Genomic DNA, 22737 nt, shown 5'->3' with positions numbered 1-22737 from the left:
CCCCTATTCTTTTTTTAGCTTTTCGGTCGCGTTTGCTCTTTGCATTTCCCCCAACACACAGGAGTGGCAAAAAGATTTCCCTGTTTTTTTAGTTTTTATTATTTTTTTTTTACTTTTTAAAAAAAATATTTGTTTTTTTTTTGTTTTTTATTTTTTTAATTTTTTTTTATTTTTTTTTAAATTTTTTTAAAAATTTTATATGATTTTAAAAAAATTTTTTTTTAAAATTTTACAACTTTTTTTATAATTTTTTTCTCGTTTTGTCGCAACTCTTTACTATATCACTAAATCCCTTCCTCAATTCATTTCGATTTTAACAATGCAACGAATTCAATCGTTTTTGACTCTGAAAATTTCAAAATGTTTTTTTTGACTTTTTTTTGTTGTGCCTGGGTAACCAAAGGGGGTGTTACGGTTAGAAGTGGACTTCTGAATCGCGGGTTTTTTCCCCTAGTTTTTAGTCTTGTTATTAAAATTTCTTCTTTATTCAAATTTTATTATTTTTATTGGGGATATAAATCTTTAAAAAGACTCGGCGTATGGGTTTTAAAAAACCTCTGGGAACTTTTGTTTCTTTTTTGTTCTTTTTGACGCGACTCTAGATTTTTCTGTTTATAAAAAAACGACTCGTCTGATTCGAGCGGGAGTTATCTCGATGTGTTCGGGAGGGTTGGTTAATTCAAGCTTCTGTTCACCCGGTTTTTATAAAAAGGTTTTTCGTTTTCATTTGGAAAAAGGGGCCGGCGACAGGCCCCATTGGTGTAGCTTTTGCATACGGGCAGATTTTGACTAAAGGGTGTTCGAAAGTCTCTTTTCTTGCGTCTTCGCGGTTTCCGGCCCGCGCGGTCGCGGTCTTCACGCGGATTTTAATTTTAAATTGAATTATGCTTTCGGGGAAACATTAAATTTTACCTTTTGGGCTAAAACAATTTCTAAAAATACTTCCCCCGTAGCAACTGTCGGGAATTGTTAGAGGATCCTCAATGCACCATATATTTGGGAAAGTGTTTTCCAAACCCCCTTTTTCAAAAAAATTTTAAAGTTTTTAAAGGGGGTATTCACGTCTCTGGGAAATGGGGAATTATCAACTGTGTTTCACCCCATAAATCCTACGTTTTATCTTGTCTGACCACACTTAAATGATTTCAAAAATTTTTAACAAAATTTCTTCAAAATCATGCTGTCGGGAAAAACTTTTAATTTAAATAAAAAAACCCCAAATTTTTTGGAAAGATTTGATTGTTCAAATCGTTCTTCAAAAAAACTGCTTATCTAATATTATATTAAAAAAAAAAGCGTTTTAAAAAAATTCTTGGGTCGGTCATTACCCTCTCAGGCGTCTCGTACTAAATTACGCTTTTTTTTTCGAATCTTTTATTTACAAAACGGCTCTACTTCAAGGGGGTTTAGCATTTTTTAGCTCTATAATGCTCTTTCGAACCCCAAAAATTTAATCTCGAAGTAATAAAACAAAAATCTAAAAGTGTTCCAGGCTTAATCCCAAATTTCGGATTGCATCTTTTGCTCACAAAATTCATTTGATTAAAAATTTTACCAAAAACGAGGGGACTAGAATCAAGTACAAATTGTGTTGCAAGTCTGGGGCCCTTTTTCTAAAACACACCCATGAACCTTTTTGTGAGTGTTATAGAAACATCGTAGATATCAACTATTTGGAAACGAAAAAGTTTTAGGAATTAATTCTACTCTCCCAACGAGTAGTACATAAGGGTTTCACTGTCAAAATGCACACTATCTGTAACAATTTTCCATCTCCCTACAGAGGCGGAAATAAAGTATAAACCCTTTGTATTATTCCAAAAAATGTCACACACTCGGTGCACGAACTAGCGTTGTCGCTTAAACGAGATTCATACTATGGCATCCACAAGGCATAAAAAAGCTCGTGGGTTCTCTTGAAGCATACGACTTTGAACCTTTTATTTTTGCCTTTCATATTTGATCCATTGTCATAGCCTGTCCTGTTCAATTTGTAATATCCAAATTACTTTTTCGTAAAATTTGTTTCGCAATTTCATATAAGATTGCCCGGTGAGTCTTAATCGGTACATAAGTAATGAAATGCTCCTTAATTGGATATATCTTTCGAAGAAACATCAACAAATCGTAAAGTAATGACAATTGTTCGATGTGACTTATGTCTGGGGTGCAATCTAAAATTATACTATAATATTTAGCTTGTTTAGCACGCTCTAATATAAGTGATCTGATTGAAGAACTTAATAAAGAAATTATTCATTTGAACTTTATAGTTGCAATAGTGGACGTGGGTTTCTTTAAATACAATGCGCCTAAATGTTCGTGAAGAGTTATATCGTATTTCCCAAATAATTCCGCTAATCCTAAGAAATTTCCGTTATTTGGTGTATACAATTTGTCGGAAGAGCCACGCAATGCTAGATTATTTTTCGTAATATAAAGAATAATATTATATAAGCGATCTAAAACGTCTGCCAGTGGTCGCGCTCCTGTCTAATAGCCTTCTGTAAATTTTCATCTATGCTGCTATGCGTGTTTAATCTTTGGCTTAGTTCGACCCAATTAATAAAATGTTTTAAATGTTCTGGGGAATTTCATGCGATTTTAAATTTTCATAATGTGCTTCCAATCGTTATTTCCCGTAGTCGCCAAGGAAGATCTATTCCTTGTATTAAATAGTTTGCAAGATATGCAAAATACTTTATCTGTATTCTTGAATAGTGCATCCATGATCTCAAAAATAATTCTTTATTATGCATATTCCTATAAAATAGATCAGCTGAAAATGGCGCTTCTCAGAATTTAAAGGATATTTATATTCCTTGTCTACTTTAGCTGTGAGTTCTATACTAACAATATGATCTCGGATACTTTAGATATAAAAGGAGGCTATGATTCAAGATTTTTATAATCAAATTTCAAGTTTTGATCATTTGCAATTAACAAATCATTGCCTTCTTCATTATCAAGCTCTATATTTATTTTTTAACAGGTGATATTTGCTCCGACTGTTGCTCACCTTTCTGAATGAAAATATCATTTTCGGAAGAATTAGGGGAAAATAGTCGCAGTATCTAAATGTTTTCATCATTTTGCGCTAAATTTTGTGAAGTTGAAATTGAATTTCTGTATGCAGAAATTCTGCCAAAATTTTGCACAAGTTTTTATTGCTTTGGTTGAGTATTTTATTTCTTTTCCGATTAGCTGGCAGATAATTTTTTGGGAGGGCATTGTCGAAAAAAGAGGGAATAGGTATATATTAATATATATATTTATTATGGTATATATTATATTTATATAGGTAATATAATATATATATTTATATATGTATATATTATATTTATATAGGTATATATTAATATATATATTTATATATGTATATATAAATAAATAAGATCTATTTTCCGACTGCTATATGTCCTAGCGGACGCGTTTCTCTTTCGGGAGACGCGAGGTTCACTGCGTTGCGCTAATTATGTGACAGAACTATACTTTCTATCTGTACAACGAAAGAAAGGCCCACGCACAGGAGAAGCATAGCGGGCAAAGTGGGGAGAGCGTTACTGGCATTGGCAAGCTGCATGAGCAGTACAGTCCCAGTGGAATAGAGGGGCTTTTTAAGCGTGAGGAGAGTCTTTCGGGTAATGTAACGCTCTCCCACTTTGCCCACTATGCTTCTCCTATGCGCATCGTAGGCTGTTCTCTCATTGGACAGAGACAGAGTATACGTATACATGTACATCAACGCGTGCTGGTAAGAAAAGGGCCTAAGCTTAGGCATCGATTGTACGCCCACTTACGAGGAAGCGTAAGCTGCATACGTGCAAAAATCCATCTGTGAACACAGATTCCAGCGCCCCCCATGCCCTGGCGGCTTCGATCTGCAGAGTAGCGTCGAGAGTTCCTCGGTGAGAAGCTGGTCCCCCACTACTCTTCGTAGGTGGTACTTGGTCGATTTAACCCCTGCCTCCATAGTCCCCCCGAAATGCGGAGCGCGGGGGGGATGAAATTCCACTCGACCCCATCGGTGGCAAGGAGAGCTTGACACTCCTGGCCGAATTCCGCTGCGGCGCAAAACATCTTGCGGAGCTCCCGATCGGCGCCTCGAAAGTGGTTCCGTGGTCGCTGACCAGACGTGCGCAGTGGCCTCGCCTTGCAACGAAGCGCCGGAATGCCGCCAGAAAGGCTTCCGTGGTGAGGTCTGATACGGCCTCTAATGCACGGCTTTCGTGGACAGCATACAAATAAACAATGTATCTTTGAAGGATTTTTGCCCTCGACCCTTCGAGGCTCAAAGCTGGATGGGGCCTGCGTAGTCCACGCCGGCGGATCGGAAGGGACGTCCGTCCGGACGCGATCAGCCGGAAGCTAACCCATTTGCTGCTGTAGGCTTCGCCTCTGAAGCGGACGCATCGGACGCAGCGATAAATCTCGGAGCGGATCAGCGAGTTGGCGTGAATGATCAAGTACGTTCGTGCCAGGACGCTTCGAGTCAAACTGATGGCCGCCATGAAGAGTGCGCAGATGCGCGTCTCGGACCAGCAGAAGTGCTAGATGGCTGCCCTGGCCAGTATGATCGGGTGCTTCTCGCTATAGGTCAGGGCGAGTTTTCAAGTCGCCCCCCGATTCGTATCAGTTTATTCCATCCTAGAATGGGTCTCAGCGCCAGGAGAGGCGATCGGCGCGGGAGGGGCGCATTGTAGGAGAGGGCCTCCAGCTCTCCCGCAAAGTCCTGTCTCTGCGCAATCCGCAGCCAACTGAGCTGGCAGTCGTTCAGTTCGGCGGTGGTCAGGTGAGTCGTTCTCGGTCGGGCCCCGCGGTAAAGTAACCTAACCTACGGCAGAATGCGGTGATGCGTACCAACTGGTAAGGAGGAGAAGCGTTATCAGAAGGTCATTGACCGCTCCCTCGTCTCCGTCGGTAGCTGTCGCGTGCGCTCGGTATTCTTCGGGCAGCTCCATGCTTTGACCCCAGTCCGCCGGCCAGGTGTCTGGGTCGCTCCAGCCAGCCTGGTCCTTTCCACCACAAGCGAAGTTACGACAGCTCGGTCGGGGTCAATCCTCGTGTTGCGGCATCCGCCGGGTTCTCTGACGTGGGACGTAATGTTCCAACTTCGGCGGGGCACCGTCTCTTGGAGTGCAGCAACCCGATGGGCGACGAATGGCTTCCAACGGGAAGGATGGGCCTGCAGCCATGCCAACACGACCTTGGCGTCCGTCCAGGCGTATAGGTGCGAAAGGGGCACCCCCAGGCCAGCGCTGGTGTTCCGGAGTAGGCGCGCTGTCAGCAGGGCACCGCACAGCTCCAGTCGCGGCATAGAGACAGGCCTCACCGGGGCCACTTTGGTTTTGCGACCAAGAGGTTGGAGACCAGGGTACCGTTGGCGTCAACACTCAGGATGTACACCGCAGCGGCGTACGCTCTTTCCGAGGCATCGGAAAGCCGTGGAGTCCACGTGTCGCTTGCTCGTGGTCCCTGTCCACCGCGGAATGCTTAGCTGATCTAAGTCTGGCAACATAGCCAGAAGGCGCGACCACCGCTCGCGCAATGTGAGCGGATGAGCTTGATCCCAATCCAAGCCGGCTAGTTCTGGATAGGATCTTGGCGCCTATGATCACGGGAGCCGTCCAGTCCGCCGGATCAAAGAGTTTGGCCACAGCCAAAGGATGGTGCGCTTGGTCGGATTCTCGACCTTTGACAGCGCGGGGACCGCTCGAAGGTGAAGCTCATCGTTCGCCGGGACCCAGAGTACTCCTAGGGCACCCACGTTGTCCACTCCGGAGATGAGTCGTTCGGCTCCGCCCCGGCCCGGACACAACACGGTATGAGTACCTGCCCACTTGCTGAGTGGAAGCCACGGCAGCGAGGAGAGCCACAGTCTGCCGCTGGAGTTCGAAGCGTTTCCTCCATCGAGCTTGCTCCCGCGAGGATGTCGTCCACGTAGGTGTTGGCCCGGAGTAACAGCTGCCCTGAGTGGAAATCGATGGCCCTCGTCCTGCGCGAGCTGTAACAGAGTCCTTATGGCCAGGTACGGCGCGGAGGCCGTGCCATAGGTGACGGTGGTGAACCGGTAGTCCTGCATCACCGCCGCTGGATCCGCCCGCCATGGCTGCGTTCGGAAATCCTACCCTGGGTAAGAAACTTACTCCACGGCCGTTCAGAAATTAACCCGAGTCGATTAAAATTACCCGCTAGTTGCGTCCGAAAATGCTAGGTAAGTTGTTGGCGTGTAGCTCAACGTTACTTTTTCAACCTCTGAATTTGCAAGGGTTAGCAGAGTAACCCATCCCTACTTCTCACATTTGGCGCGAAGAAAACATAATAAAATAAATGGAACAAACCGTGGTATCTACTGTGAATCCAATTTCTGGACGTCACATTCCATACCGTTTAGAAAACGGTTGATTTAGTCATTCAACACGATATTATTTAATAATTGATCAAGTTGGTAATAGATATTTTTATTTTTTCATAGTTCCAAATGTTGGGTATGTTTTCATATTTGTTAATTAATTTCTTAGATTAATTAAGAAGTTTTATATAATTTATATTGAGTTTTATATTTAAATAAATAATGATTTAATACACATCAAATAAACACTTTCAGTATTTTTAAAAATTGTCAGTTTTGTTTTTAAGTGAGACATTATTAAAAATTAATTAATATTCTTTATTTTGTTACAGATGGCTCGGTCTGTGCATGTGAAGCTACACTAATAATCTTATATTATTAAAAGTTATTCCTGTATCCGCATCATCTTCTTAAGCTTGAATGAAGCTTTTTCAATGATAATACATCCGATTCAGAGATTATAAATTCACAGGGATTAAACCAAGTCACAAAATGAACAAAGATGCTGTGCTCTTCTTAATTGATCAATGGCAAAAAATTCATCAAAATTGCGAGTACAACTATTAGAAATGAAGAAGTATGGAAGATATAGCTAAAGAACTAGAAAATGCACGTTTTATTGGATATACTTAGAAACAAACTCAAGAAAAAAGGGAAAAATATGCGTAAAGCATATATGAAAGTAAAAAATAATAAGGGGGACAAATGCAGTTGCGCAGCAAGAAAATAACATGCAAATTTATGATGAATTTGATGAAATTTTTACAAAGAGCCCAAGTGGTCACCAATAGTACTGCATCTTCTCGTAATCCAAAACTTTGTTATGTGCAGATCACCGATTCAGATTCTGACAAAGACATCAAAACACTCAAAAAAAAAACTAAGTTGCAGAAAGATACTTTCACAATTTATCAATCCTCAGAGAAAAATTAATTATTGTTAATGTCGGGGAAAAACAGCCGAGAGGAGCGACAAAAGCTTTGCAAAATTTGTCGTTCAATAAATAATAATTTTTATACAAAATAAAAATTTTTGAAGAACAAAAAAAACAAAACGATTTTGAATACTTAAGTACCCATATATTTTTCAACAAGAGAACCCATGACGCGGCCACTTAAAAAAATTGAAATGCCCAAACAAGTAAAGACGACAAGACGAATCAAAACGAGCAAAACGAATAAGAAAAATTTGCACAACCCGGGTTTGTAAGGGTTTCAAATAAAAAAACGGGGGTTCACATATAGCAGTAAAAAATCAAGTTTCTATTAATTTTTCTAATAATAAGAAAAATCTCTTGAAAAAATTTGTATTTGAAATTTAAAATTAATTTTTGCATTTAAGCTTATAAGAATCAAAGCTCTTTTAAAAAACGTTTAATGTTTTTTTATTGCCCTCTCGAGCTTTTCCCTGACTTAAAAATAATTAATTCTTCTCTGAGGATTGAAAAATTGTAAAGTTCTTTTGCAACTTAGTTTTCTTTTTTGAGTGTTTTGATGCTTTGCAGAATCTGAATCGGTGCTGCACTAAAAAAGTTTTTGGGTTACGAGAAGATCCCCTATTTATTGGTTGATACTTGGGCTCTTGAAAAGTTTCATCAAATTATCATAAAATTTTTGAGTTATTTCTTGCTGGCAATGCTTTTGTCCCCCTTATTATTTTTTACTTTCATTTTATGCTTTACGCATATTTATCCTTTTCTTGAGTTTTTTTCCCAAAGTGTATCCAATAAACCTGCATTTTCTGTTCTTTAGCTATATTCTTCCATATTTCTTCATTTCTAATATTTGTACTCGCAAATTTTGATGAATTTTTGCCATTGATAATTAAGAAGAGCACAGCATTTTTTGTTCATTTTTGTGACTTGGTTTTAATCCTGTAAATTATAATCTCTGAATCGGATGTATTAATCATTGAAGAAGCTTCATTCAAGCTTGAAGAAATGATCCAAATACAGGAATAACTCCTACCAATGTAAAATTGTTAGGCGTAGCTTCACGTGCACAGACTAATCCATCTGTAAATAAAGAATATTATTGTAGTTTGTTTTTTTAATAACGTCTCTTAAAATGCAACTGACAATTTTAAAGAAAAATGCTTATTTAATGTATTATTTGTTTTTAATAAAGCAATATATACATTTTTATTGTTACTGCCTGCCAGCAATTTGAAGGCACAAATAGTTACGTTTTACTTTGCCGTCAACAAATTCTTGTTCTCTATTATTGTGTTCTATATCTTGCCTCTCATTATTTTCCTCTTGATGTAATTCTCTTCCTTTTCTATAAACTCTTCCACATCATCATCAATGCCATTCAAGCAGATATTATGAAGAACGCAGGCCACAATATAAAATATGGTATTAAGTCCAGGCGTGACATATCAAGGAACTTAAATCGCCTAAATCTTCCTTTTAATAGAGCAAAAGCTCTTTCTACAACTTGTCGCTTTTGTGATATTGCAGTGTTGAATTTTTTCTACTGCTGAAATAAACAATTACATAAATAAAAAAATATTAAGCAAACATTTTACAAACATTTCTTAAAGATAATACATCTTTAGACTTACTTGTGTGAGGCGCTCATTGTTTCTAAATGGGGGAATACACCATGTTAAAACAGGATAGGCTTTATCGCCAATAATAAATTCTCCATCAGGAAAAAAAACAGAGGGATCTTTACAAACTTCTCTATATAAATCTGAATTGCGAAAAACTCTGTAGTCCCCAACTGACCCTGGATAACCAGCAAAACAATCAGTGAAAAGTAAATTTGCATCACAGATAGCTTGAAGAACTACAGCATACTGTAGCTTTCGGCATTTGTAGTGAATAGCAAATTTCTATAAATAAAAATTAAGTAAAAACTATATATATATTAACTTCTTTATTAAATAACACAAAATGTAAATATTTAAAAGAGAAAATACCTCAATATCTGGTTTTTTTATAAATATAAAAGTGCCATCGATGGCTCCCACTATGCCAGTATAGAGGTTTGTCCAATAGACATAAACTTCTCCTTTGAAGTTATTAAGTTTTGGCCTGTAGGTCATAACTTATTTCATTGCAATGCTGTACAATAATTTAACAACACGACGCACACAGGTCGTTCAAAGAAGATTTGCCCAAATCAAATTTTTCGCTCACAGATCTGAAAAGAACAATTTATAAAAAATAAATTTCTTACACGATATTATAAACACTGCTATTTATATTTAACTATTATGTATATAAAATACCATATACTGAAAGAATCTGGTGTGCTAAGTAGCCAGATTGTTGATAAAAGCTGTGTACGTACAGGTATCATTGGACGTCCTACAGTTTCGACATTAGATAATGACGGTCTAAGACCGATTTCAAGAATTTCAAAAACTTCAGACAGGCATTCGAAACCATGATGCCGAAATTGCTTTTGTCGTGTAACGAGGAATTATACAATATTATTCACGTAACCTGTTTATCCGGGCAGGTTTCTGTTGTTTTCCCTCGGATATTGTTGGATATTTTCGACTAAAAAGAGTTTCACTAAAATCATCATCACTTTCTACACTTTCAGTTTTTTCTGTTATATTTTGTATAATTTTGTTAGTATTTCTAATAAATGGTGTCTACTTATTATAAGTGAAAATATTATTCGATTTCGCCGAACACGTCGCCATTTACTTGTTTACCTTGTACGTTCGGAAAATCGCCTAACTCGGTATTACCCAGCCGGGTTTCTGCTTTAACCCTGCTTTAACTCTAACCCTACCCCACGGTAGGATTTCCGAACGCAGCCCATAAGATCCGCTGGAGTCAAGGTCCTGCGGATGCACCCGGATCTGTCGGAACATCTTCACGATGTCCGTCGTGAAGACGAATCGATGCAGACGCCAGCGTGTGAGGACCAGCCATAGGTCCGCCTGCAGCTTCGGTTCCGGGATCAGCACGTCGTTCAACGAGACTCCCGTGTGGTCCGGAAGGAGGCGTTGAAAACGACCCTTGATTTACCTTCCGGGTCTGACGCCTTCACCACCGCATGGTGCGGCAGGTAATATTGCTCGCCGATTGCCTCGCCGCGGGGTGCCGGTTCCATGTGCCCGCAGGAGGCGTAGGTCGCCAGGAAGTCGTGATATCGCTCCCTGAGCGACGGATCGCGCGTCAAACGGCGTTCCGTGCTGAGGAGCATTCGCAAGGTCCCGTGGCGGGAAGCCCCAAGTTCCTTTGTCGGGTTCTCCTTGCGAGGGAGCCGCACGATGTAGCGTCCCTTCGCATCACGTGCGTGAGTCTCAGCGAAAAGCCGCTCGCAACGGAAACCGTCACGTTCACTCGTCGGCGGAGTAGTCTCAGCTGCTGGGCTACGCGTTCCGAGATGAAGGATGCCTCCGATCCTGAGTCCAGGAGAGCGCGTACTTTCAACAATCGGCTCGATTCACCAAACACTCGAATAACCGCGGTTGCGAGTAGCACTGTCGTGAAAATAGAACTGGTCAAGGCGGCGACCTTGGTCGTCTCCACGGGACCCGGTTTGTCAGCGGAGTCGTCGGATTTCGTTTTCTCCCAAGCGGCAGGTTGTGGCGTCGTCTCCGCTCCGTGTGCGGAAGCGTATGATGCTTCCCCTGGCAGTGGCGACAGCGGTGAATTGAAGGGCAAGCTCCGGCGGCGTGACCCTGTCCCAGGCAGTTGAAGCAGGCCTTCCTTTTGCGCACTTGCTCGCGGCGCTGCTCCGTCAAGTATGCCTTGAATTCGGGCAGGAGCGCATGTGATGTTGCTCCCTGCACAGGGGGCACGGCGTGCCCTTGTGGTCACTCGCAGCCATGGCGTGAGACGCGACGTCGTCCTTGCGGCTCGTACGCTTCTGTTTGGAAGCGGAACTGTAGGTCATCGGTGGTATCCGCAGATTGGAGGCATCCAACGCATGAGCCCGCGTGAGGGAGGAACTCCTTGAGCTCCTCGAAATTAGGGAACTCCCGACTCGATCGATGGCTTTCCCATAATAGCCTGGTGGCGGGATCCAACTTCTCGACAGAATATGGACGAACCAGTCGTCCCAGTGCTCCACCGGGCGGCCCATTGCCCTGAAGGAGCGCGAAGCCTGGTTGACCGCGCTAATCAGGCGGTTGATTTCTGCTGATGACGACTTGGTTACCGACGCGGCAGAGAGTAGCACGCGCATGTGAATCGCCAAGAGGACTCGCCGATTATCATATCGCGTCACGAGTTCGTCCCACGCCAGCGCGTATCCGTCGGAAAAGATTTCGATATTGGCGACGGCGGCCTCCGCGTCCCCGCTGAGGCTGGCCTTTAAATACTGCAATTTCTGCGAGAAAGTGAGTCCCTCCACGTCATGGACCAGCGACTTGAATAGGTCGCGGAAGCCTTCCCACGCCAGCTGATCGCCGTCAAACCTCGGCAAGCTTATCTTCGGCAGCTGGATCTGGCGCAACACTGAACTCGCGGCACTTTGCCCGTCCGCGGATCTCGTCGTCGGCATAAAGAAGGTGATACGCGACTTCGCGGCTACGTAATTATCCTTGGTCACCGCGTAAACGTCCTGCCGCATGTAATCCGAAGTGTCTATCTTCTCGAAAGAGAGGATGGCATCGTGCGCATCCAGGAAACGCGTTCAATATGACTCGAGCAACTCGAGGCGCGTGGTGAGATACGTGCGTGTCATTTTGTCCTTGTCGACTTTAATTAGATTGTCCCAGAAGCGCTCAATATAACCGGCAGTGTTCATCTGCTTTTTAATTGCGAGATCCATCGCGGAGCGTTAAAAAAAAGAGAGACGGCAAGATTGACAAGCGCGGTACGAGGCGCGATAGACTGCTTGAGTTAGAGAGAGAAAGAGCGAGAAAGAGAGAGAAGACGCGTACAGCTGATCGTGGCCCGTGGTCGAAGAGCCGGTAAGTGCGGGGTGCGGTACACGGCACTGTGGGCGCGGCAGGGTGCGCGGCACTATAGGCGCGATGTAATTAACGAGCGGTTACTCACTGTAAAAAGTCTCAGAGTTTTGTCTCACCCTCGCAATCCGGCTCGAAGGACCAGAATTGTTGGAGTCCCGCCGACACTTCAACAAAGTTCTTTCTTTATAATAGACATACACTGAACATAAAATAAATCTTTTATCTTTAAGTTCTATCTTTATAATGGAAATACACAAAATGAATACAAATGAACATAAACTGAATCTCTTATCTTTCAGTTTTTTAACATAAAATAAATATTAATTTTTTTAACATACGTAAAAATTGTTATACGTTAATAGCTTATAGGAACATTTGTTTACTTGACAATACACTACTGCCATTTTCACAGCCTATATCTATATCAGCCTTTAATTACTTTTTTTCATCAATTGCTCCAGCAATGCATATATTTTTTTTGGTAATGATGTCTTTTTCTTTCAGAGCTAACTCCTTCGTATAAAGTTTTAATTTTTCTGCGTAGTACGATTTTCGTAGATCGCTATCTTCCTGCAAAATTTTCACCAACTTTTCAGTTTGTTCTATTGATTTGTCATATCTTTGTGCAGCAGAAGTTCTTTTAACACCTTTTTGTATGGCAGTCAATTTTAAAATTGGGGTTACAGAATATGTGATGCGTTGTTAACTACATTGATTGGTGTTTTTAGTGGCAGTTTGTTCTTTTTGTTAAGATTTCTATTATCATTGTAATTGTCATTATTATTGTTGAAGATTTTCTGGTGAGTTTTTCTTCCAATCTCTGCTGCATAGATAATTTTGAAAAGACAATGACTGTTGTGACACACATTGCTGCGTTATATCTTGACTGTTGTATTGCATGGGAAAATTTACCTCATCTCCACTATTGTCGATTTCACTGAATCACCTATCCACTCCTAAAAAAATATTAATGTACACGCATACTTTCTGTTTTAATGTTATAATTTCCTAATACGTTTTGGATATTATATAGATTAGATTAGATATATTTATTGCCGCCCCAATTGGGGATTACAAGGCGCTTTTTTTTTAAAGGAGCGTTCCCAAACCTTTATTCCTTCCTTTACCCTTTTTCCTTAGCCTAAACTTATACCTAAAATTTAATCTAATTACATATTTTTCGCCACGCCTCTCCTCTTCGCCGCCTTTCTCATCTTTTCTCGCATTTCTGCCCTACCTACACACACACACACGTCCGCCTTTCCCTAACCTTTCTTATTCTAAATTATCTTAACCTACGCAATCTTACATTCTACTTAGCCTATGTTGGACCTCCGCTTCCGGTTACCGTTATTCTTCCACTCCTTTCCTCTCCCTCCCTCTCTCTCTCTCTCACACTCACTCACACACTCACTCCCCCCCTCTCTCTCTCCCCTTATCTCCTACCCTCTCTCATCCCCCTGTCCTCCTTTTTCCTCCTTCTCCTTCTCCCCTTCCCCTTTCCCTCTTGCTTCCTCTAACCTTTTTAACCATATTTCCCCTTCCCCCTCCTCTCCTAATATCTCCTTTACCATTTCCTGCCAGCTCTCTTCCCTTCCCCAATCCATACATTCCTCCCACACATGCTCCCACGTCTCTAACCCTCTCCCTACATATCCTGCACTTCCTATCCTCCTCCTTTTCCCAATACCTATTTCCCTTCATTTCATTCCCCAGTCTATACCTTGCCATCCTCCTCCATCTACCTTCCGCCCACCCTTTCTTCAAATAGCCCGGAATCCCCTCCCCTTTAATCTGTTTGTACCACTTATTATATTCCGATTTTATCATTTTTCCTACCCTCTTCTCCCTCTGTTCCTTTCCTTCCCATTCCTCAACTTCTTCCCATCTGAACTCCCCCTTTTCCCTTCTTTCCTCTATCTCCCTTAATCCCATCCCCTTACCCTCAAAAAATTCCCTTCTTTCTCTCTCCCACCCTGACAATTCCCCTCCTTTTTTTGCCCTTTCTTTAATCTCCCCCAAACATATTCTCGCCAACCATCCTCCCTTACCCTCCTCTAACCTTCTCTCATATCCCCATGCTCTTCTTCCCATCCTTGTCCTTATCTTTTCCCTTTGCAATTCCTCCCTTACCATATATCCAGGCGTTCCCCAATCCACTCCTAACATCCATCTCAGATACCTTTCTTGTATCCTTTCCAATCCCTCTCTCTCTTCCCATCCCCATATCTCCACCCCGTATCCTAAAACCGTCCATACTAACGCATCGAAGAGCCACAACCTCCTCCCCCAGTTATTCCCAAATCTCCTCTTACCTATTCCCCATACCTGTCCCATAATTGCTGCCCCTCTCTTTATTCTGTCCCTTACCTGTCCCTCTTGCCCCCCATTCCTTTGAATCACATATCCTAAATACTTGTACTCCTTTACCTCCTCTAATTTTTTTCCCTTCCAAAACCAACTAGCCTTTTTAACCTCCCTCCCCCCCTTCTGCATCTCATCACCTTCGACTTCTTCTCATTCAGTTCCAGTCCCTTCCCCTCCAGATATCTCCCTAACCTCTCCATCATACACCTCATCCCCCCCTCATCTTCTGCCAACAGCACCACGTCATCCTGCGTACGCTAATGTATAGACCTTGCCCTCTCCTAATCTCACACCCCCCCATCCTCCCTTTCTCCATTTCCTCCTCCAAGTCCGCCATCAACATGTTAAACAGAAGCGGGCTCAGTGGGCATCCCTGTCTCACCCCCCTCCCCGTCCAAAACTTCTCCCCCACCTCCTCCCCTATTCTAACCCTGAACCCTATCTCTCCTAGCACTTCCTCGCACCTCCTCACCGTCTCTTCCTTCACCCCCCTCCCTCTTAACGCCGCCATCAACTTCACTCTGTCCACCGAATCAAACGCTGCTCTCAGGTCCACAAACAGTAGTACCATTTGCTTTCCTTTCCTACTTATTTGTCTGTTTATTAAATAATTTAATACATAAATATTGTCCACTGTTCCCATCCCTTTCCTGAACCCCGTTTGATTCGGTGGCAACATCCCTTTTTCCTCTATCTCTCCCCTCAATCTCTCTGCCAACACCGTCGCATATACTTTGTATAAAGACGGTGTCAGAGTTACCCCCCTGTAACTCCGAAACCTCCTTTCCCTCACCCCTCTTCAAGATTGGCACCACCAGCCCCTCACTCCACTCCCTTATCCACCCCTCCCCCTTCCATATCCTATTGCACAACTCCCATACCCACTTCTCTATTCCCTCTCCTCCAAATTTCCACACTTCTCCCGGAATCCCGTCCACCCCCCACCGCCTTTCTTTCCTTTATCCTACCTATCGCCCTCCTAATTTCTCCCTTTTCTATCTGATCTTCCCCTCTCTCCTTCTCCGTCCTTCTTCCTCCCATTATCACTCTCGACTCTACCCCTCCTAATAGATCTCTAAAATATCTGTTCCATTCTTCCATCTCAATCCCCTCACCCATTCCTCCTTTTCCTTTTCCCCTTTCCCTCCTAACCACCTCCCAAACCTGCCCTTCCGTCCTCGCTTCCATTGCTTTCTTCGTCCACTCCTCATTCTCCTCCTTCTTCTTCTTTCTACATACTCTCTCATACTTCTTTTTTCTTTTCCTGTATTCTTCTCCTTTCCCCCCTATCCTCCTCCACCTTTTTAACTCCTTTACCATCTCCCCCTTCTCTCTTCTACACTCCCTATCAAACCACCCTCTCTTTTTTCTTTCTTCTTCCTTTCCTTCTCTCTCATTCCCCTTATCTAACACTTCCTGTATCTTCTTTTTCTTCTCCTCCCACTCTCCCTCTACACCCTCCTCTTCTTGTTCATCCCTCTGCTTCCCCCAAATTTCCCCTATCTTCTCCCTAAATTCCTCCTTCCCCTCTTCCGTCCAGTTCCATCTCCTCCTCTTTTTTCCTTTTCTTTCCCCTCCTCCTCCTTTCCCTTCTAACCACACTATTAACGGCATGTGATCCGAGTCCATCCTTTCACCTATCTCTAACTTCCTGATTTCCTCTCTTACCTCCTCATTACCTATTATGTAATCTATTACCGATTTCCCATTCGGCCCCATATATGTCCACCCCCCTTCCTCATCCCCTGCTATTCCTCCATTCATTATCGCCCATCCCCTTTTCCTCCAACTTCTTCACCAACCTTCTCCCTTCCCCATTTACTTTTGTATCTCTTGATTTTCTCCCCTTCCCTTCCTCTCCTTCCTCCTCTCCTATCTCCACTCTTCCTCCTAAATTTCCCGTTCTTGCATTAAAGTCCCCCCCTATTATCGTTCTTACTCTGTCTCCCTCCTCCTCCATCCATTCATCCATCTCCCCTAGCTTCTTCTCCATCTCCCCATTTATGTACACTCCCACCACTCTCCATCTCTCCCCTCCTTTTCCTATCACCACCTCCACCATTCCCTCTTTATCCGCCTTACACTTTCCTTCTATTCCTACCCCTTTTCTCACCCCCACTATAATTCCCCCCATAGCCCTTCCTTTTTTACTCTTCCTCCTCGCATATTGCACCTCCCATTTATATCCTCCCGGCATCCTCCCTTTTATCCTCTCCCACCCTTTTTCATCTACCCATGTCTCCAGAAAAAACATTACATCCCATTCTCCCACCGCTTCCCAGAAGTCCGCGTCCTTATTTCTTAATCCCGCCACATTCCAGAATGCCACCTTCCATCCTTCCTCCCCTTCTCCTTCCTCCTTTCCTTCTTCCCCTCTTCTCCCTTGCCCTTTACCTCCCACTTCCCTCCTCTCTCTCTTTCTCTTTTTTCACCCTTCCTTCCCCACTCTTTCCCTCCCCTCCTTTCCCGTCCCCTGTATTGTTTCCATCCCCTTTCCTTCTATTCCCTCCTCTCTCCTCTCTTCCCTCCTCTCATCCCCTGCTCCTTCCTCCTTTAGTTCCTCTTTCACCTCGTCCCATCTCCACCATTTACCTCTCATCCAAATTCTCCCATACCTTACCCATGCCCTCCTTCCCTCTCTTTCTTCCCCTCTCGCCAACTCTCCTAATCTCCACATCATCCTTCTTTCTTTCCACGTTAGATCCTCTTCAATCCTCTCCTCCCTTCCTCTCAACCTCCTTTTCTTTTCCATTATCTCCCTTTTAACCTCCATCTCTCCCACCCTTACTAATGCTATACTTGTCCCGTCCCTTCTCCCCTCCCCTATTCTCCTCACTTCCTCTACCTGCCCCCCTACCCCTATCTCTTTCAATAATTTCTCCACCTCCCCTTTCACCCCCCCTTCTCCTCCCTTAATTCCTTTTATTATCACATTCTTTCTCTTTTCTTCTCTTTCCTTTCTCTCCCATTTCCATTCCATCCTCTTAATCCTATCTTCCATCTCCTCACTCTCCTTTCCCTTCTCCCCTTTCTCTCTCTCCCCCCTTTTTTCCTATCTCTAATTCATTCCATTTTCTTCCCCATCTCCTTAATCCTTTCCATAAATTCCTCCCTTTCTCTCTCCCACTTTTTCTCCCTCTCCTCCATTTCCTTTTTTAGCCCCCTTACCTCCTCCCTTAACTCCTCCTGCCCTCTTACTCCCTCCTTGATCTCTTCTCTAATTTCTCTTCTTATCTCTCTCATCTCCTGAATTATCTCCTCCTTCCATTCCCTCCCCATCTCTTTCAATATCTCCCCTATCCCTCCTGCCTCCTCCCTCCTTTCAACCTCCGGCGACCTTATTACCTTTTTACTTCTCCTGAACGCCCACTCCAAATCCCCTTTTTCTTCTCTCTCCTTTCTCAACCCTACTTCCTCTAATTCCTCCCTTTTCCTTTTCAAAACCTCCTCTGCCGTCCCTGTGCTCCCTCTTCTCTCCCATTTCTCCGTCTTCTTTAATCTTTCTATCTCCTCTATTTCTTTTCTTTCCATCTATATCTCCTTTACTCTATGTCTAGTGACTTTCCCTATACCCTATTTCAGTTACTTTCTCCTCTGCTAGTGACTTTCCCTATATCCTCGACTGGATTCCTCTGTCACTAGAGACTTTCCCCGCACCTACACCTATCCCCTATCTCTCCTCTCCTTTTACACCTGCACTCCTCTTTCCTAGTACCTTCCTCTCCCCTCGTGCCCCTGATCTATCTTCCAAACTGCCAACTCACTCTACCTGCATCACTTCTCTTCCTTCTCACCGCTCTATTCCCTTCTCACCCCACTTGCCTGCACTCCCCTTGCATTCGCCACCTCCAGCTTCTCACTCTCTCACTCTCTCTCCCCCTTTCTCTTCCACACACCTCTAATATTCCACTCAAATACACACACTGACAGCACCTCAACCTTCTCACACGCAACCGGAAACGGAAGTCGATAAATGTCTATTATAATTTACCAATAATCTACAAGTTATCTGTCGGATAAAGTTATCTAGAAGTGAAGAAATTGGCCATAAGGAGCACAGCAAAAAATATCCCACTAAAAAAGACATCACAGATGTAAAAAAGGGCTAAATTATATCTTTCGCAAGGAACAATAATTCTTTACAAATAGTCGTAATCAAATATATTATCTTCTCAAAAATTATGTTTATAGCCAAAATAATTCTTTGCAAAAATTAATCATCAAAAATATTTTCTCAAAAATCATATTTATAAATTATATTTTATTTTTGTTAATAATACTAGAAAAAAATTAAAATATTAGCATCAAAAAGTAGTAAAATTAAAAAGTTGCATTAAGTAAATGACAACATAATATATAATCAAAATAAGAAAGTTGAATGCCAGTAAAATTAAACTAATGGGAAAAATATTTAAAACGACCAACTGGCTATTATTAATGGTGTTAATTTATTTGTGCAGCAACGTTTCGACCCTGAATTGGGTCCTTTTCAGGCTAATCAATACAAAGAAAATTACAATTTATATAATACAAATAAAAAACTCTAATAAATGATGTACAAAGAGCAAAGTCAAAAAATATATAATAAAAATATAAAAAATTATCAAAGTTAATAAATAAAAAGTAACCTGATGTTAAACGTCAATGTTAATTAATACATCTTAAATAATGAGATAGTAGATATTTGTTCAACAAACATGATGTTAACAATGTTCACCATGAAGCGATACAAATGTTATAAAGCCAGAACATAATAATAAAAAAAAGGGAAAGATAAACTTTTATCTAACAAAAGAACGAACGTCGTCTATAAAATTGATTGCAAGGATTGCTCGGCTTGTTACATTGGTCAAACTAAGCGTCATTTGGAAACGCGTATTAAAGAGCATCGCAACAATATCAAAAAGCATGAAAGTAATTATTCGGTGATCAGCAATCATAGAGTTACTCGCAATCACGACTTTAATTAGGAGTCTGTGTCCATTTTCATAAGGAATGTAATACTAGAAAAAGAGAAATCTGTGAAATGATTTATATTAAAAAACAGAGCGACTCTATTAATTTGCAAAAGGACACATATAATCTTAATTCGATTTATAACACTATTATCAACGTTTTTTAATATAAACTTGGCAAAATTGATTTCGACGTAACTAGCAATTTTATTCAATACTTTCATGACGTTTCGAGTAAGTATTACATCAATAGCGTATAGAAACTGTTGCAAATTAAATTTAGTTCTTAAACTTATGTCACTCTCCAACGATTTTCAATTGCAGAAGAAACTAAATCTTTTGGAATATTCGTAAACAACGAACAAACATCCAAGGAAATTATTACGTTATCGTCATTAACTCTTGTATTCTTAATAATATTCACAAACGTTAAACCATTTTTAATATTTGAATCCGGTTGTTTAACAGATTTAACTAATATATCGTGAATGTAACCGGCAATATTATAAAAGGGACTGTCCAACGATTTTAAATAAGATCGGTTTTATGTTGCGTTAATCTCATTTTAATTGATGGGTATGTTTGTGGTCATAACTTAACATTTAAATATGTTCTTGTATGTTTCAACATTGTTAAAAACTATTGTGTAATATTGTGTTATAGAATTCTCACTTGATAAGGACCACAACCAAATGGTCGAAACGTCGTGAAAGTATTGAATAAAATTGCTAGTTACGTCGAAATCAATTTTGCCAAGTTTATTTTCACCACTAGCGTCCAATATTAATTTTAATTGATCGTTTTTTAATATCTTTAACTTTGTTTTCTTTTTACTGTTTTTGTATTACTTCTTTTTATTTTATTGTATTATTTTATGAGATGTATTGTAGTTGTTTTTATCACCTTGCTTAGATTTGACATTTCTGATAACTATCAGTTAATGTTAAATCTTGTTTAAGTGCACGTGTTAAGTAAAGAACGAGATTTTATTTGTTTTTGTATCGCTTTATGGTGAACATTGTTAATATCACGTTTGTTGAACAAATACCTACTATCTCATTATTTAAGATGTATTAATTAACATTGACGTTTAACATCAGGTTACTTTTTATTTATTATTGTTTTTGCACTAACAAAAGTAAATGACAACATAATATATAATCAAAGTAAGAAAGTTGAATGCCAGTAAAATTAAACCAATGGGAAAATATTTAAAACGGCCAACTGGCTTTTTATTTCCCATTGATAATATATAATATTTAGATGAATTTTCTATAATGATACAAATGTATAATTATTGCTTTATTTTAAAATGTTTATAATATTGTTGCGGCTCTGTTTTTGATCCGCGAGAATCGTCTTCGATGTGCGAAGTTATCTCAGAGTCCCGTTGTCAAAGAAGAGATCCGTTGTCAAGAAGAATATTGATTGATGTACGACTGTCAGATTTGGTCTAGCTGTCGCACTATGCGGACGCTTACGAGACCGATGAGCATTCTGGCCTATTACATATCGTATTTCTGCACTTTATTGTATAGGGTCGTTTCATTAAAACTCCTTTCCACATTACAAGAGTTTGTTCACTCCGGGCGCGAGTGAGAGTGTGTGTGTGACACCTTTCGTGAGACAGCGCAAGAGACGTCCCGAGGACGTAACAGTATATACTCGTAAATTCCAGTTTAAATTAATTACATAATTATTCATGTTATTTAAATATAAAGAGAAATAAATAAATATATATATTTTAGTGAATTTAGTTTGTTATTATATGTATTATAAACATTTTAAAATAAAGCAATAATTATACATTTGTACCATTATAGAAAATTCATCTAAATATTATATATTATGTTGTCATTTACTTAGTGCAACTTTTTGATTTTACTACTTTTTGATGCTGATATTTTAATTTTTTTTTATTATTAACAAAAATAAAATATAATTATAAATATAATTTTTGAGAAAATATTTTTGATGATTAATATTTGCAAAGAATTATTTTGGCTATAAACATAAGTTTTGAGAAGATAATATATTTGATTACGACTATTTGTAAAGAATTATTGTTGCGAAAGATATAACTTAGCACTTTTTTTACATCTGTGATGTCTTTTTTAGTAGGATTTCACATATTTTTGCAAAGTTCATTAAAAGATATATTAAAAAATATGTATATGTAAACATATAGCTATGGTTACGTGTGCACATGCTTGTGTATTTACATATGTATGTGCATGCGTGTAGCTTTTATAGTGACTCTCGATATATTTTATACTACAGTTACTTTAGATAAAAATTGAGCGATACCTCACAAGAAATGTTAGCAAACTGAAGTTTGGTACAGATTTTCGTTTTTGCATGAGATTAAAGAAAAAAGTTTATCATTGTACACTGGCCACTAAAAAATAAAATTAAACAATTAATACCCAAATTCCGTTATTTTGCAAATATCTCGTTATATTTTCATTTTAAATAAAGATACAAAAGTAGAAAATTAAAGAATAGACAATTTTTGCATAAAGTATTCTATAACTTTTTTTTGTATAAGCTATACTTTTTACTTAAAAAATTTATAAGTTGTTTGTTGTGCGGTGAATTGACAGAGAGTGGTGGAGCGTGCCAACAGATAATTTGTGGAATTAAGTATTGCATGCGCGCACAAAAATGTCATAACTTTTAAACAAATTATCGAACAAAAATGAAAAAGGAACCGTTAAAAATCTGGGGATTTCAGCTTTTTAATGTGTTTTGTTTGTGCTTTTAATTTGTTTTGTTATTTTATGATAAATTTTCTAAAAATTTTAACACTATGTTACTAATTTAATGAGAGAAGACAAACATTACATGTAACATTTTGTTTAAACTATCGTAAAATTTTAAAGTATAGCATAGAATAACAAAAGGTTGCATTACAAAGTTGAAATCTCTGGTTCTCAATAATTCTTCACTCATTTTTGTACAATAATTCGTTCAAAAGTTATGACATTTTTGTACGCGCGTGTAACGATTCAATCCACATAACGTCTGTCAGCACGCTCCGTGAATTCACCGCGCAGCGTACATCTTGCAAAATTATTTACATAAAAAGTATTACTTGTATGAAATACCTATAGATAACATTTTTTATGCAAAATTATCCATTCTTTAATTTTGTACTTTTGCATTTTTTTTTGTTTT

General features: G+C 40.3%; 1 protein-coding gene across 1 annotated transcript; it reads right to left on the bottom strand.

Annotated features, from left to right (window-relative positions):
* Positions 1–11061: 11061 nt before the first annotated feature.
* Positions 11062–11895, bottom strand: LOC146721630 (uncharacterized). Its single transcript, XM_085486517.1, has one exon. It carries the CDS (start codon positions 11893–11895, stop codon positions 11062–11064), a length of 834 nt encoding a protein of 277 aa, XP_085342643.1.
* Positions 11896–22737: the final 10842 nt, after the last annotated feature.

The sequence above is a fragment of the Nylanderia fulva genome, unplaced genomic scaffold (genome assembly GCF_048542155.1).
Source record: "Nylanderia fulva isolate GAGA-0341 unplaced genomic scaffold, ASM4854215v1 Scaffold441, whole genome shotgun sequence".
In the NCBI taxonomy this organism is placed as follows: Eukaryota; Metazoa; Arthropoda; class Insecta; order Hymenoptera; family Formicidae; genus Nylanderia; species Nylanderia fulva.
This window is presented reverse-complemented; position numbering and strand designations above follow the sequence as displayed.